Here is a 16,978-nt window from a genome sequence, read left to right as displayed (position 1 = left end):
GCTTACGTAGCTGATGTGCCAGCATCCTGCTCGCCTTCTCCTCATATTCATACACAGCTCCCTGTGCCTTCCTCCACTGAACTTCCGCTTTTCTGGTGGTCAACAAGTCGAACTCAGCCCTGAGGCTGTGCCGCTCCCTCAACAATCCCTCCTCCGGGGCCTCCGCGTATCTCCTGTCCACCCTCGCCAATCTCTCCCTTTCTCTCTGCTCCCTTCTCTCCCTGTGGGCTCGAATGGAGATAAACTCCCCCCTAACCACCACCTTCAGCGCCTCCCAGACCATCCCCACTCGGACCTCCCCATTGTCATTGGCCTCCAGGTACCTCAATACATCCTCGAACCCAAAATCCTAGCCAAAAGGCTAGAAGACTGTGTACCTGAGGTGGTCACAGAGGACCAGACGGGCTTCGTCAAAGGTAGACAGCTTACCGCGAACATCAGGCGCCTGCTGAACGTGATAATGACCCCCTCCGGGGAGAGAACACAAGAGGTGATCGTCTCCCTGGACGCAGAAAAGGCCTTTGACAGAGTCGAATGGAAATACCTCATAGAGGTACTGGAGCGGTTCGGGCTTGGAACAGGGTTCACCGCTTGGGTAAAGCTCCTATACAACGCTCCCATGGCGAGTGTACAGACCAACAATACCAACTCCCAATACTTCCAGCTGCACAGGGGCACCAGACAAGGATGCCCACTGTCCCCGCTGCTGTTCGCACTAGCAATCGAACCGCTAGCAATCGCGCTCAGGGCAGCAAAAAATTGGAGGGGGATCCGAAGGGGAGGTAGAGAGCACAGAGTCTCACTCTATGCGGATGATCTGCTCCTCTATATCTCGGACCCACAAAGCAGCATGGACGGAATCATAGCGCTCCTGAAAGAGTTTGGAGCCTTCTCGGGCTACAAACTCAACATGAGCAAAAGTGAGATCTTCCCAGTACACCCGCAAGGGGGGGGGGGGGGGGCAGCGCTAAAGGGCCTGCCGTTCAAACAAGCCCGAAATAAATTCCGCTACCTGGGGACCCAAATAGCCCATGACTGGAAAGGGGTCCACAAATGGAACCTCACCAGCCTGACGGAGGAAGTTAAAAAGGACCTGCAAAGATGGAACACACTCCCGCTCTCCCCCGCGGGGAGAGTCCAGACGATCAAAATGAACGTACTGCCCAGGTTCCTTTTCCTGTTTAGATCCATTCCGATCTACATCCCCAAGGCCTTTTTCAAAGCGCTGGACAAACATATCATGGCGTTCGTATGGGGGGGTAAAAATGCTAGGATCCCAAAGAAGGTCATACAAAAAACAAAATCCGGGGGGGGCTAGCCCTCCCGAATCTACAACTCTACCACTGGGCGGCAACAGCCGAGCGAGTAAGGGGATGGATCCAGGAGCCAGAAGCCGAGTGGGTGCGTGCGGAGGAGGCCTCCTGCATGGGAACCTCCCTCCGGGCCCTCGCCACGGCAGCACTCCCATCCCCACCCAAAAAACACTCCACCAGCCCAGTGGTGACAGCCACCCTCCAATCCTGGAACCAACTGCGGCAGCAATTTGGCCTGTACAAAATGTCGGACAAGGCTCCCATCTGCAACAACCATAGGTTCAAACCAGCACTGACCGACGCCACCTTCAAAAGGTGGAGGCAGGACGGGGTGACACTGACAGTCAGGGACCTATACACGGACGACAGGATCGCAACACTGGACGAACTGACAGAGAAATTTCAGCTAGCTGGGGGGAACGAGCTACGGTACCTGCAGCTCAAAAACTTCCTACGAAAGGAGACAAGGACATACCCACAACCGCCACGACAGACACTATTGGAAGACCTACTGGACGCAAGTATCCTCGAGAAAGGGAACTGTAGTGACATGTATGACCGACTGGTAGACAGGGACGACACCGTACTGGACGCAACAAGAAGGAAATGGGAGGACGACCTGGGGATGGAGATAGGGTGGGGACTCTGGAGCGAAGCACTGCATAGGGTCAACTCCACCTCCACGTGCGCAAGGCTCAGCCTGACGCAACTAAAAGTGGTACATAGAGCCCACTTAACGAGAAACCGTATGAGTAGGTTCTTCCCGGAGGTGGAGGACAAATGTGAGCGGTGCCAGAGAGGCCCGGCCAACCACGCCCACATGTTCTGGTCTTGCCCCAGACTTGTGGAGTACTGGACAGCCTTCTTCGAGGCTATGTCCAAAGTGGTGGGGGTGAGGGTGGAGCCATGCCCGATAGTGGCGGTCTTCGGGGTTTCAGACCAGCCAGATCTATTCCTGGGGAGGAGGGCGGACGCCCTTGCCTTTGCCTCCCTGATTGCCCGCCGTAGAATCCTGTTTGGCTGGCGGTCAGCAGCACCACCCAGAGCTGCAGACTGGCTGTCCGACCTCTCGGAATCTCTCCAAATGGAGAAAATCAAATTCGCCATCCGAGGGTCGGACGACGGCTTCCACAGAACGTGGGAGCCATTCATGCAACTGTTCCGGGACCTGTTTGTGGCCAACGTACATGAGGAAGAATAGTCGGGTGGCCAAGAACCAGGGGAAAATGGGCGGGAATCGGGGGAAGGTAGCCGGGGGGAGGGGGGGGGGGGGGGGGGGGGGGGGGGGCTACGGGCTCGGTATGGGGGTTTGATGGCAAGCCAAGGCCCAAAACCAAACTAAATAAATGCCTATAAACATGTGCCTCGGCCATATTGGGGAATGTAAAATATGTATGCTGGCTAAAGGGGGCGGCCACAATTATTATTATGAAGATGCTTACCTGTAAATATTCATGTAAAAAATTTTTGTGTTTTCCTTTTTTTTTCTCTCTCTCTCTAATAACTTGTAATTTGTCATATATAAAATATGAAAACTCAATAAAAAAACATTTATAAAAAAAAAATAATACATCCTCGAACCCGCCCGCCCACCTCCTCATCCGCCAGCAGCCCCACCTCCCAGCGCCAAAGTGGGCGCTGGTCTCTCTCCTCCCCCAGCTCGAGGTCCACCCAGTGCAGGGCATGGTCGGAGATCGCTATCGCCGAATACTCAGCATCCTCCACCCTAGCAATCAGCGCCCTACTCATAACGAAGAAGTCGATCCGGGAATAGGCCTGATGCACATGGGAGAAGTATGAAAATTCCCTGGCCCTCGACCTCGCAAACCTCCATGGATCCTCCCCTCCCATCTGGTCCATAAACCCCCTCAACACCTTAGCCGCCGCAGGCCTCCTACCCGTCCTGGAACTGGATCGATCCAGTGGCGGATCCAGCACCGTGTTGAAATTCCCATCCCCCCCCCCCCCCCATTATCAGACCCCCGCCTCCAAATCTGGAATCCGGCCCAACATGCACCGCATGAAACCCGCATCGTCCCAATTCGGGGCGTATACATTAACCAGCACCACCCGCTCCCCTTGCAACTTGCCACTCACCATCACATACCTCCCGCCACTGTCTGCCACCACATTCGACGCCTCAAACGACACCCTCTTCCCCGCCAGGATCGCCACCCCCCCGATTTTTTGCATCCAGCCCCGAATGAAACACTTGGCTCACCCATCTCTTCCTCAATCTAACCTGATCTGCCACCTTCAGGTGCGTCTCCTGAAACATGGCCACATCCGCCTTCAGGTGCGAAACACTCAGGCCCGTTTGACCGGCCCATTCAGTCCCCTCACATTCCAGGTCATCAGCCGGATCAGGGGACCGCCTGCCCCCCTCCCCCATCGACTAGCCATCACCCTTCCGCAATCCGCCACGTGCCCGCGCCTCCCACTCAGCCCGTTCCCCATGGCGACAGACCCCCATCCCGACCCCCTCTACATGCTCCAGCTCTGCCTTGGCCATTCCAGCAGCAACCTGGTACCCCCCCCCCCCCCCCCCCCCCCAGCTGCGTAACCCCTTCCACTGTACTTCCGTAAGTCAGCCGACTCCTGACCACGGCTGCTCCCGCCACCCCCCAGTGCAACACAACCACCTCTCCAGTGGCAGCCCCGCCCACCGCTCCTCTAGCGCGGGAAAAAAGCCCGCGCTTCCAGCCCAAGCCCCGACCCAAAACGCGGGAAAAGATGGGCACATGACCCAACAGGACCGCGAACCACCCAAACTCTCAACCAGTGAACAAAATACAGACCCCAAACATGACAGAACACCCAAATAAACATAACAGTCCCAAACAAGCAGGAAAAAATGCAGAACAGCAAAAACAAATCATCCAATAGAACCGATAAAGCGAAAGGATACCCAGGAGGACAGAACCTCCGGGCTCTATACAGCATTCCTCAGTCCTCAGTTAAAGTCCAGCTTCTCTGCCTGAACAAAAGTCCAGGCTTCCTCCGGGGAGTCAAAATATAGCTGGCGATCTTTATACGTGACCCACAGGCATGCCGGCTGTAACAGGCCAAACTTGACCCCCTTCTTGTGACGCACTGCCTTCGCCCGGTTAAAGGCAGCCCTTCTCTTCGCCACCTCCGCACTCCAGATATCCTGACCTCCGCATTCTCCCACTTGCTACTCCTCTCCTTCGCCCAACGCAGCACACACTCATGGTCGACGAAGCGGTGGAAATGGACCAGCACCGCCCGAGGCGGCTCGTTTGGCCTGGGTTTCCTCAGCAGCACCCGATGGGCGCCCTCCAGCTCCAAAGCCCCTGGAACAACCTCTCACCCATTAGCGTGTTCAGCATCATGGCCACATAGGCCCCCAAATCCGAACCTTCCAGCCCCTCTGGGAGGCCCAGGTTCCGCAGGTTCTTCCGACACGCCTGGTTCTCCATCTCCTCCATCCTCGCTGACCACTTCTTGTGGAGCGCCTCGTGCGACTCCACCTTCACTGCCAGGACCAGGAGTTCGTCTTCGCTCTCCGAGGCCTTTTGCCGAAGCTCTTGGATCTCCGCACCCTGAGCCGTTTGGGTCGCCATGAGCTTGTCCAGGGAGGCCTTAAACGGCTCCAGAATCTCTGCCTTCAGCTCCTTAAAGGAGCGCTGAAGAAGCTCCTGCTGCTCTCGCGCCCACTGCTGCCACGCTACTGCTGCTTCCCCGCCCGCCGCCACCTTGCTTCTTCTGCCTCGCACCTTTCTCTGCTCCGAAGCCGATTTTTTGACCGCTCCGCTCCTAGTCCAGTCCATCCACCAGTGGAGAATCGTAGAAAGAGTGTTCCCACACGGGGAAAAGTCCAACCAGCACCGCTACAGGCCCTTAAAAGAGCCCAAAAGACCAGAAAAAGCGGGAGCTACCGAACGTGCGGCTTAGCTCCGCATCACCGCAACCGGAAGTCCAATACACATTTGTTATACACACAGTCAATCACTACTCATGCATAAACTCTACTTACTAAACTTTCACTGCTACTAAAAGCCTATACTTAGCTTCGAATGGCCCACCAGGTCAGAGGAACAATGGCCTTTGTCCGGTTCTGATTCTGCTGGCTTCAAACTGGTACGGAATAGTAGCTAGGAGCGTCTATCTCGTAGCGTGCGTTGCCTTGAGACTTACTTGGTTGGTGCAGCTGCTAGGCAGGTCTCTCCTCACTGAGAGTCACGGTCAAGAGTTCTTTGAGAGCGAACTGAACGTGGGGACGCTATCTTATAGGTCCCAGGGGTTTTGCGCCCTTTTGGGCGGACCCCGGACTTGGTCCCAATTAATTGGACCAGGCCCCAATCGTTCTCATCGATTTTCTCCAATACTGGAGTTGTTCCCTGATCATTGGGCGGGCCCTAGGTGTTCGTTGGCCTGCCTTTGTCCAAGGTCCCACTGGCGCCGGGGAGTCTGTCTTGGTCCCGATTGTTTCAATGTTTCTGATTGTTTCTGGAGATCGCTCATTAGTATGTAAATGGCTATTGGTTTCGGTTCTGTCTGGGTTCTGCAACTCCTAATACACAGGAAACCTTGCACCTGCTTGTGTTCCCTGTAGCTGACCAATTTTCCCTACACTCTTTGCAGGCATCCATTTTGGAATCGGGACGTGGCCACCCCAGGTGGCTACAACATAGAAACTGGGTAAACATAATTAACTAATGCTGTGAAAAATGAAAGACTGGAATGTGTTCGCAAAGCATTTCTGGAACGATGTGTTGAAGAACCAACTGGAGATTGGGCTATTTTAGATTTAGTATTACTTAGTGAATAAGGCTAATGAATAATCTTGCTGTAAAGGAGTGGTCGGTTTGGAATAGTGACTGCAATATTGTGGAATTTTAAATTGGGTTTGAAACTTTAAACTAGGTCCCTAAAACTGAACAAAGGAAACCATGAAAGTATGATGGGCCAGTGGCTATGGTGAATTAGGAAATACACTTAAATTAGGCAGTGGTAATTAGGTAATAGAATTAGGCAGTGGCTAGTATTTAAAGAGGTATTACATGGTCCACACCAAACATACATTCCTCTAAGACACAAAAGCCCAACAGGAAAGGTGAATCAATCATGGCGCACAATAGAAGTTAAAGATTGCATTTGATACATACATAGATACATAGAAGATTAGGAGCAGGAGGGGGCCTTTTGGCCCTTCGAGCCTGCTCCACCAATCATCACGATCATAGCTGATCATCCAACTCAATAGTCTAATCCTGCTTTCTCCCATACCTTTGATCCCATTCTCCCCAAGTGCTATATCCAGCCGCCTCTTGAATATATTCAAAGTTTTAGCATCAACTACTTCCTGTGGTAATGCATTCCACAGGCTCACCACTCTTTGTGTGAAGAAGTGTCTCCTTATCTCTGTCCAAAATGGTTCACCCTGAATCTTCAGATTGTGACCCCTGGTTCTGGACACACCCATCATTGGTAACATCTTACCTGCATCTACTCTGTCGAATCCTGTTATAATTTTATAAATGTCTATAAGATCCCCCCTCATTCTTCTGAACTCCAGCGAGTACAATCCAAACCTCATTAATCTCTCCTCAGATGATAGTCCCGCCATCCCTGGAATCAGTCTGGTAAACCTTCGCTGCACTCCTTCGAGAGCAAGAACATCCTTCCTCAGAGAACGAGACCAAAACTGCACACAATACTCCAAGTGTGGCCTCGCCAAGGCCCTGTACAATTGCAGCAACACATCCCTGCTTCTATACTCGAAACCTCTTGCAATGAAGGCCAACATACCATTAGCCTTCTTTACTGCCTTCTGCACTTGCATGCTTACCTTCAGCGAATGGTGCACAAGGACACCCAGGTCCTGCTGCACACTTCCCGTCTCGCAATTTGCAACTATTCAGGTAATAATCTGCCTTCCTGTTTTTGTTTCCAAAATGAATAACCTCACACTTATCCAAATTATACTGCATCTGCCATTGATTTGCCCACTCGCCCAACCTGTCCAGATCTTGCTGTAGGATCCCTGCGTCCTTGTCACAATTCACCCTGTTCAAAGGAAGTGGCTTATAAGATTGTGAGAAAAAGTGGTAAATCTGAGGATGGAGCATTTTGGAATCCAACAAAGGGGCACCAAGTAACGGAAAACATAAAGGACTGTAAAAACATTATATGTGTGGAAAGGAATTTCCAGTGGCAGCCGTGGAGTGAGTGGTCGCACATAAGGTAGCTCCTGTCTGAGGTACGATTCTTTAGCTCTTTTTGTCCGTTTTACGGGGCTCTTGTGTGTGGAAAAAGTAGGAATATCAAAGACTTAAGTTATTCTCCTTCGGTGGGGTGATGTCAAAGAATTACCAAATCAGGAGTGCAACAAATAAGGGGCACCATTCGAACCAGGTGGACTCTCATGATGCAGCAGGGATAAAGATGGCATTGGGGGACTTGTGGCGTTGTTGCTCACACAATGGTCAACAGAGCAGTTGGTGGAATTCCTGGCAGCCTAGTTTAAGCAGCAAAGGAAGGTGGTTTCAGAGGATCTGGCCATGGTGGCAGAGCTGATTCGGGCTGCCCTGAAGTGGAGCAGAAGCTGGAGGCACAGAATGCATCGGTCCAAATGTTAGAGGAGACGGTGGCTGACCATGAAGATCATATTGGCTTGTTGGAGGTAGAAATGTTGATGACGAAGGATCATAAAAATTTGAGAGGGAAGGTCAATGACCTGGAGGATCATTTGAGGAGACAGAACCTGGGGCTGCCTGAAGGGATCGAGGGAATGCAGGCCACAAAGTATGTCCATTGAAACGTGGATATGGCTGATCAGGATGGGGCTTGGACCCCTCTGACCAGACTGGTCTCTTGGAACATTAGGGGACTTAATGGGCTGATCAAGACGTCCTTTGTCTTTGCCCACTTAAGAGTTTGAACGCACATGTGATGTTTATGCAAGGGACACATCTGAGGGTTGCAGATCAGTCGAGATTGAGGACAAGTTGGGTGGGGCAGGTGTTTCATCGTTAGATATAAAGATAAGGGGGATTGCGGTAATGGAACGGTGTGGACCCATGGCGGTTTGGGATGCCCCGTGCTCGAAGGGGGTCTGGAGGCTGGTATGCAGCCAAAACTTCTGGTGTCCTTGCGCTCAAATTGTTGCTGAGGGACTGCCTCTCCTTAGCAGGAGCTGGAAAATGGGTGGAACAGAATGAATACAGACAGACGTTCATCGCAGATGGTCACTGTGAGGTTCCTCAGTGGCGTACCATGAGAAGTCAGCCTGCACGGTCAGAGTAGGGGACTCAAATAGGTTGCATCCCTGCCTCATGAAGACCCTCTCATTTCGGTAAGTATGACTGTAATGTGAGTACAACCCCACGCAGGCAGCACTGTCAGGTATACATTTGTCATCTGAATTGCAAGCTTCATTCTAATCTGCTGTGCCTCATCTGTCACGAGAGTCGGTCATTTGCTTGATATGCATGCAACCTCACCCTTCATTGACTAGTAAATTGTGCCAATTAAATCTGCAGAGCTGAAGTTCACTGCCAATGATTAGAGGCCTGTGCCAAGGTTACCACTCACCTCAGACACTGGATAGGACTGCTCAGAATGCAGTCTTAGAGGTGTCTTAGTAAGATGTGCTCTGTGCATCACCTTGAGCAGCAGCAGGCTTAGACCAGCACATGAGGAGGTGCAGTTGATCACATGCAGCTCCTCAATCCAGAGTCCTCCCCATATCTCCATGCCCAGCTCCTCCACCATTTCTGCCTGGTCTCTTCCATTGAGATCCTGACCTTTTTCATGAGTCGTCCATAAATGTTGCCACATTGGTTGACCCCCTAACCAGTCCAGCTCTACCATTGTATCTGTCCAGTTCTCCAGGGGAACGTTTTTGTCTCTTTGTGGAGGAAGTCGCACAGCTGCAGATATCTGAGTTGGATACCTTTCCGGAGTTGGAGTCTCTTGAGCTTCTGCATGGCCTTCAGCCTATTATCCATATACATGTCCTTTACTCTGAATGCCCCTCTGTCTCTAATTATCCTTATTTAAGTGTAGCGCAGATGCTTCTGACCTAAGTTTCTCACTCTGAAATTGAAAGCAAAATACTACTGTGTTATGGTCACTGCTTCCTTGGGGATCTTTTACTCTGAGATTGTTTATTGAACCTGCCTCATTTAACATTACCAAATCCAAAATAGCCTGATCCCTGGTTGGATCCACAACATACTGTTCTAGGGAACTGCCGAATGCACTCTTATGAATTCTTCCTCATGGCTACCTCTGTCAATTTGATTTTCCCAATCTACATGAAGATTAGAATCACCTTTGATTAAAGTACCGCCTTTTTTGCATATCTTTATTATATTCTCATTTATTCTCCATCCGACAGTGTAGCTACTGTTTGGTGTCAATAGATTACTCCCACCAGTGTCATCTTCCCCTTGTTATTTCTTGCCTCCACCCATATGGATTCTACATCTTCCAATCCAAGATTATTTCTAGCTATTGTACTTATCCCATCCCATACCAACAAAGCTACCCCACCACCTTTTCCTTTCTGCCTGTCCTTACAAAATGTCACATACCCCAAAATATTTAGTTCCCAGTTTTAATCTCCTTGTAACCACGTCTCTGTAATGGCTATAAGATCATATCCATTAACCTCAATTTGTGCAGTTAATTCATTTACTTTGTGCCAAATGTAAAGAGTCATTAAATTTGCCTTGTTACCATTTTTTCCCTTTTTGACTCTATTTGCTGCTTTTTTATGTTTGTGCATTCTGTCCCTTCCTGTCACACAGGGTATCATTACCTAAATAGCTGCCTTGTAATGCTGCCATATCCTTTTGCTTTGTAAGCTTGTATATCCCTGCTACAGAACCGGGCCCCCCTCTATTTGGATTGGATTGGATTGGATTTGTTTATTGTCACGTGTATCGAGGTACAGTGAAAAGTATTTTTCTGCAAGCAGCTCAACAGATCATTCAGTACATGGAAGAAAAGGGAATTAAACAAAATTCAAGAAAATACATGAGAATACATAATAGGGCAACACAAGATACAATGTAACTACATAAGCATTGGCATCGGTTGAAGCATACAGGGTGTAGTGTTAATTAGGTCAGTCAATAAGAGGGTCATTTAGGAGTCTGGTGACAGTGGGGAAGAAGCTGTTTTTGAGTCTGTTCATGCGTGTTCTCAGACTTCTGAATTTCCTCCCCGATGGAAGAAGTTGGAAAAGTGAGTAAGCCAGGTGGAAGGGATCCTTGATTATGCTGCCCGCTTTCCCCCGGCAGCGGGAGGTGTAGATGGAGCCCATGGATGGGAGGCAGGTTCGTGTGATGGACTGGCCGGTATTCACGACTCTCTGAAGTTCCTTGCGGTCCTGGGCCGAGCAGCTGCCATACCAGGCTATGATGCAGCCCGATAGGATGCTTTCTATAGTGCATCTGTAAAAGTTGGTAAGGTTTAATGTGGACATGCCAAATTTCTTTGGTTTCCTGACTGAGGAAGTCCTTCAAAGCCCTCTACTAGAGTTTTAGGTACCTGGGGGTGCAGGTGGCCAGGGACTGGGGGACTCTTCACAAGCGTAATTTCGCCAGGCTTATGGATCAGATGGAGGAGGAGTTCAAGAGGTGGGACATGCTGCCATTGTCGTTGGCGGGGAGGGTGCAGTCCGTCAAAATGACGGAGCTGCCGAGGTTCTTGTTCCTCTTTCAGTGCCTGCCCATCTTCATCCCCAGAGCCTTCTTTAGGAGGGTGACTAGCAGTATTTTGAGCTTTGTGTGGGCGCATGGGACTCTGAGAGTGAAGAGGGTTTTCCTGGAGCGAGGGAGGGATAGAGGCGGGCTGGCGCTGCCCATCCTTTTGGGGTACTATTGGGCGGCCAATGTGTCAATGGTGCGTAAATGGCTGATGGAGGGGAGGGGGGGTGGCGTGGAAAAGAATGGAGATGGCGTCTTGTAGAGGTACGAGCCTGGGTGCCTTGGTAACGGCGCCGTTGCCGCTCTCTCCTAAGAGGTATACCACGAGCCCGGTGGTGGCGGTGTCCCTAAGAATCTGGGGACAGTGGAGACGGCATGGGGGGAAACAGGGGGCTCGATGGAGGTCCCATTAGGTGGAAATCACAGGTTCATCCCGGGGAACACTGATGGGGGATTTAGGGGGTGGTATAGGGTGGTTATCAGTAAATTGAGGGACCTGTTTATTGGCGGGAGGTTTGCGGGCCTGGGGTAACTGGAAGATAAATTTGGGCTCCCCCAAGGGAACATATTCAGATACTTGCAGGTAAAGGCGTTTGCTAGGCGACAGGTGGAGGAATTTCCTTTGCTGCGGGGGGCGATGGACAGAGTTCTTTCGGGGGTGTGGGTCGGAGAGGGGAAGGTGTCTGACATTTATAAGGTAATGCAGGAGGTGGAGGAGCCGTCAGTGGAGGAGCTGAAGGCTAAATGGGAGGGGGAACTAGGGGAGCAGATAGAGGATGGGACATGGGCGGATGCCTTGGAGAGGGTCAACTCTTCCTCTTCATGTGCGAGGCTTAGTCTCATCCAATTTAAGGTGCTGCATCGGGACCATATGTCTGTGACTCGGATGAGCAGGTTCTTTGGGGGTGAGGACAGGTGCACAGGTGTTCGGGGAGCCCAGCGAATCATGCCCATATGTTCTGGGCATGCCCGGCACTGGAAGAATTCTGGAAGGGGGTGGCGGGAACGGTGTCACGGGTGGTTGGATCCAAGTTGGGGACTCGCGATTTTTGGAGTTGCGGCCGAGCCGGGAGTGCAGGAGGCGAAAGATGCCGGTGTTTTGGCCTTTGTGTCCCTAGTAGCCCGGCGGAGGATCTTGATGCAGTGGAAAGATGCGAGGCCTCCAAGTGTGGAGACCTGGATCAGTGACATGGCGGGATTTATAAAATTGGAGAGGGTCAAATTTGCCCTGAGAGGATCAGTACAAGGGTTCTATAAACGGTGGCAGCCTTTTCTGGACATTCTGGCTCAAAGATAGGTATCCTGGTCAATAGCAGCAGCAACCCGGGGGGGGGGGGGGGGGGGGGGGGTGGAAGGGGGGGAAATGGTGTGGGGGGGGGGGGGGAGAATGGTGGAAGGAGGGGGGGAATGGTGGAAGGAGGGGGGGAAGGGTGGAAGGAGGGGGGGGTGGAAGGGGGGGGGGGGTGGAATGGGGGGAAAGGGTGGAAGGGGGTGAAGGGTGGGAGGGGGGAAGAGTGGAAGGGGGAGGCGGGGGTGTTCTTTATTATTGTTTCTTTTTTTAATGGTAATTTAACTTAATATTGTGTTAATTTAAGTTGTTAATATGTTTTGTTCATTGAGGATGGGCGAATGTTTATGACTTATCATTATTGTTAGTGTTGGTATTTTATTGCGGTTCATTGTTATATAAATACAAAATTTTTCAATTAAAATTATTTTTTTTTTAAAAGCCCTCTACTTCCCTAGTTAAGCAGTTTGTAAGAACACTGGTCCCAGCATGGTTCAGGTGTAAGCCATTCCACTGGTACAGGCCCCACTTTGCCCAATACTGATGCCAGTGCTCCATGAACAGAAACCCACTTCTCCCACACCAGTCTGAACCACGTATTCATCTCTCTAATTTCATGCACCCTATGCTAATTTGCGCATGGCTCAGGTGATAACCAGAGATTATAACCTTGGAGGTTGTGTTGGTTAATTTAGTGCCTAGCTCCTCAAACTCTCTGTGCAGAATATCTTTCCTCATTCTATGTTGTTTGTACCTACGTGGACCACAACAACAGCCTCCTCCCCCTCCAGCCCTAACCCTGGCACCAGGGAGGCAACACAGCCTTCAAGGCTCTTGATCCTGGCTACAGAGAACAGTGTCCATTCATCTAATTATACTATCACCAACTACATTTCTTTTCTCCCCCCACTTGAATGGCTTCCTGTACCATGTGCTATGATCAGTTCGCACATCCTCCCTAGTCCCCGCTCTCATCCAAGAATCGCAAACCCTTTGGACAAGGGAAAGAGCCAAGGCTCCTGCAGTTCCACCTCTTGGATCTCTCTCCCTGCCTCACTTGTGGTCACAGCCTCCTGCCCCTGACACTGACTGAATTCAACATAGTTCATCTAAGGGGTGTGACTGCTCCTGAAACATAGTGTCCAGGTAACTCCTCCTCCCTGATGTGTCACAATATCTGAAGCTCAGACTGCAGATCCTCACCCTGAGCTGAAGTTCCTCGAGCAACGAACACCTGCTACAGGTGTGGCCACTATGAACCACAATATGGCCCACCAGCTCCCACATGCTGCAGCTACAGCACATTGCATGGGCCTGCATCCCTAATTTATTTAATTAGATTTAATAATAATTTTCAACTTATTTTTGATTTTACTACTGACCTTTTCTTTTCATGTTAACATGTTTCTACCCAGCCTTCAATCTCAAAGCAAGTCCGAAAAGTTAGAAGAGAGAAATGCTCACCTACCTATGATATTACACCGGGGCGTGTTCACGCAATGTTGTAGGACTGTTGCAACCTAGCTCCAAACTCCTGGTCTTGGTCTGCTCTTGCCCCCATTGACCAGTGGATAAAGTAATGGAAACAAGACACAGTAATACCTCCCTCCTCACCCCTAACTCATTCACTGCAGCTATCAAAATGAAATTCAAGTCACAATACTCCCCAAGGACGATAGGCTGCTCTCCCTTTTCGCGAGAGAGCTGACTGGTGGTGATTGAGCTAAGGGTCACTATACCTCAAGGAAGGGGCCTCAATGGATTACCTAAGCTGGCATGGGAATTGAACCCACGCTGTTGACATTGCTCTGCATCACAAGCAAACCAGCCATAGAGCCAACTGAGCTAACCAACCCCACTCCATGCAGACTGCAATTTTGAGGCTGTTTTATACTCTCAGCCTCTCCTGTTTCAGGAAACAGTCTTAACCAGTTACTAACCGCCCTAATTTACTACCCTGGCTTGTCCCACTAGGAGACCTGTTTTTTAACTTTCTTTAGACTGAAAAATGTGATGTTTACCCTTCAAATTTATTCTCTTAAACTCTCACATTGCCTCAATAGAGTGCCATAGAGGGAATACAACAAAGGCCCACCAAACTAATTCCTTTTGGGGAGATTGTCCCTTTGTGGAAAGATTAAATGGACTGGGCTTTTATTCTCTGCAGTTTAGAAGAATAAGAGATGATGTGATTCAAACATACAAAATTATTTTAAGGCCTCAACAGAGTAGATACAGGAAGGATGTTTCCCCTGGCCTGTGGTCTATAGAACCAGGGGACACAGTCTCAAAATAAGGGCAAGCCATTTAGGACTGAGGTGAGGAGGAATTTCTTCACTAATGGGTGGTGAAACTTTGGAATTCTCTGCCCAGAGGGCCATAGAGGCTCGACCATCGAGTATGTCCAAGACTGAGACCAATAGATTTGTACATATTAAGAATATTAATGGAAACTGGGGAAAGTGGCGATGAAGTAAAAGATCAGCCATGATCTTATTGACACTTGCAGGGGACCCAGTAAGTCATTACAACTGCTCTCTGCATTACAGCAAGCCAAAGATGTGGACTGAAAATGAGAAGAAAAAGCGTGCAAACTCCTCACCCAAACATTAAGGCCATCGCGTTGACCTGTTGGACTCACTTTTTCCAGTATAGGATTTTAACCCATGTCATTGGTATCATTCGGCAACACACTCTCGTTCAGGACTTTCTGAAGGTGTTTCCAAAGTGTCACGTTATACAAAAGCAAAGATATAATGTTAGAACTTTATAATTGCTGGTTAGGTCTCAGCCAGAATATTATGAACAATTCTGGGCACCGCACTAAAGGAAAGATGTAAAGGACTGAGAAAGTACAGAGAAAGTTTACCAGGATGTTACCAGGGTTGTGGGACGTAAGGTATGCAGAGAAGTTGAAGAAGTCCAAAGACATGCAGGTTCGGTGGATTGGCCACGATAATGTTTTTGCTTGGTGTCCAGGGATGTGTAGGACAGAGGAGTAGGTCTAGGTCAGGTGCCTTTTCAGAGGGTTGTTGCGCACTCGATGGGCTGAATGGCCCCTTTCTACACTGCAGAGATTCTATGATTTGAAGTTAGACTGTTCTCCTGGGAATAGAGAACTTTAAGAGTTGTCATCATAGAGTTTTTCAAAATGATGAAAGGTTTTGATAAAGTTGTTAGAGAAAACCTTGGGCGAGTGAGTCCATAACTAGAGGTCATGTGTTTAAAATCATTTGCAAAATTAAGAGTTGGAGAGAACTTTTAAGATTTGGAATGTTCTCCCTGAAAGAGTGGTGGAAGCTTAACCACAAATATTAACAGGAGTTTGGCAAGTACATGACGACCAACAACTTGCAGGGTTATTAACAAATGGGGATGAAGAAAGAGCACTTTCATGAGCACAGGCATGATAGGCCAAATAGCCTTTTTCTATGACTGAAGGCTTCCATGAATTGACTTGCAAAATTAAATGTAACTTGTATTAATTATTTAATACATCTTATAAATGGAATACATAACATGGAGCATGTAGTGTTTGCGTGTATAAGTCCCATTCACCAGCACTGGTTTTCCTTGCTCTAGACTTAATCATGAATTATCAAGTTCCACTTGAATTCTATTATCCCACATTTCAAGTTTTATTTATCCACCTAAAATATACCTGGTGGGACAGGAAAAGGGAGACAATTATATATTAACTATATAAATATACTGGTGGCATAGTGGTTATCACTGCTGCCTCACAACGCAAAGGTTCAATTCTGACCTTGGGTCACTGTATGGAGTTTGTACGTTGTTCCTGTGTCTGCGTGGGTTTCCTCTGGGTGCTCCGATTTCCTCTCTCAGTCCAAAGATTTGCACGTTAGGTGAATTGGCCAAGTGAAATTGAGCCTTAGTTTTCAAAGATGTGCAGGTTAGGTGGTGTTTCGGGGATCGGGTAGGGTAGTAGGCCTAGGTATGGTGCTCTTTCGGAGGGTCGGTGTAGACCCGATGGGCCGAATGACCTCCTTTTGCACTATAGTGATTCTATGGCATATAGGAACAGCAGAAAATGGGATTTGTTATCAAATTTCTAGTGGTGGCCTTGCAATACATTGTACTAACTATAAAGAAACTGGGCGAGTTTAGCAATAGCTCACTCATTAAACATCCCCCCCCCCCCCCCCCCCCAATGTTTTCCCCAAACGCCAAGTGTGAGTGCAGTCTTGTTTAATCCATTAGTAACAGATTGCAATTCCTAGGGGCTGCCATGTCTTTTTACATCAGAATCATGTGACGGATCTGGGAGCTCTCCACTGCCACAACTGAACTCCCTCTGCTTTCTCTTTTCTTCCTGTTTCCAGCATTCTCGCGGTCACCGGCTCGGGAGCTGGAAGCCGATCGATATTTCAGTCATTCGCCATCAGGTTGGTTTCTTTTTGCTTCCCAATTTCCCCTCTTTTTAAAAAAAATAAATAAAACCCGAAATGATCCACGCTGTTATTGTATTTAATAAAAAACGCCCCTATGCGAGGACATCAAATAGTCGCGGATGGGGAATGGGTTGAAATCGACGAAGGAAATGACCAACTTGATTTGCTCGGGTGTCTTGTGTGAGGCATGTTCAGCTGCCTTGGTCTAAGGTTAGTTCGCTGGGGTGGAAAGGGGGACAAGGTAGGAGCTGCTGGCCGATCGTGTGGACATTGAACAATATTGGA

At 49.4% G+C, this 16,978-nt stretch overlaps 1 protein-coding gene across 2 annotated transcripts in view; it reads left to right on the top strand.

Annotated features, from left to right (window-relative positions):
• The first annotated feature begins 16,533 nt into the window (after nt 1-16,533).
• The window catches only part of macir (macrophage immunometabolism regulator), a 36,686-nt gene continuing 36,241 nt past the window's right edge, over nt 16,534-16,978 (top strand). The window contains exon 1 of one of the 2 annotated variants that reach the window (XM_038805161.1): nt 16,534-16,687. Coding sequence is in view for 1 of the 2 variants with exons in the window: in XM_038805160.1 (XP_038661088.1) it covers nt 16,881-16,903 (23 nt within the window). In the remaining variant the exon portion in view is untranslated. Of the gene's footprint in view, nt 16,688-16,776; nt 16,904-16,978 lie in introns of those variants that run through there. The other variant, XM_038805160.1, reaches the window with a different exon arrangement.

Source organism: Scyliorhinus canicula, chromosome 8, assembly GCF_902713615.1.
Source record: "Scyliorhinus canicula chromosome 8, sScyCan1.1, whole genome shotgun sequence".
NCBI lineage: Eukaryota > Metazoa > Chordata > Chondrichthyes > Carcharhiniformes > Scyliorhinidae > Scyliorhinus > Scyliorhinus canicula.
The sequence above is the reverse complement of the archived record's forward strand: the minus strand, read 5'-3'. Positions and strand labels throughout refer to the sequence as shown.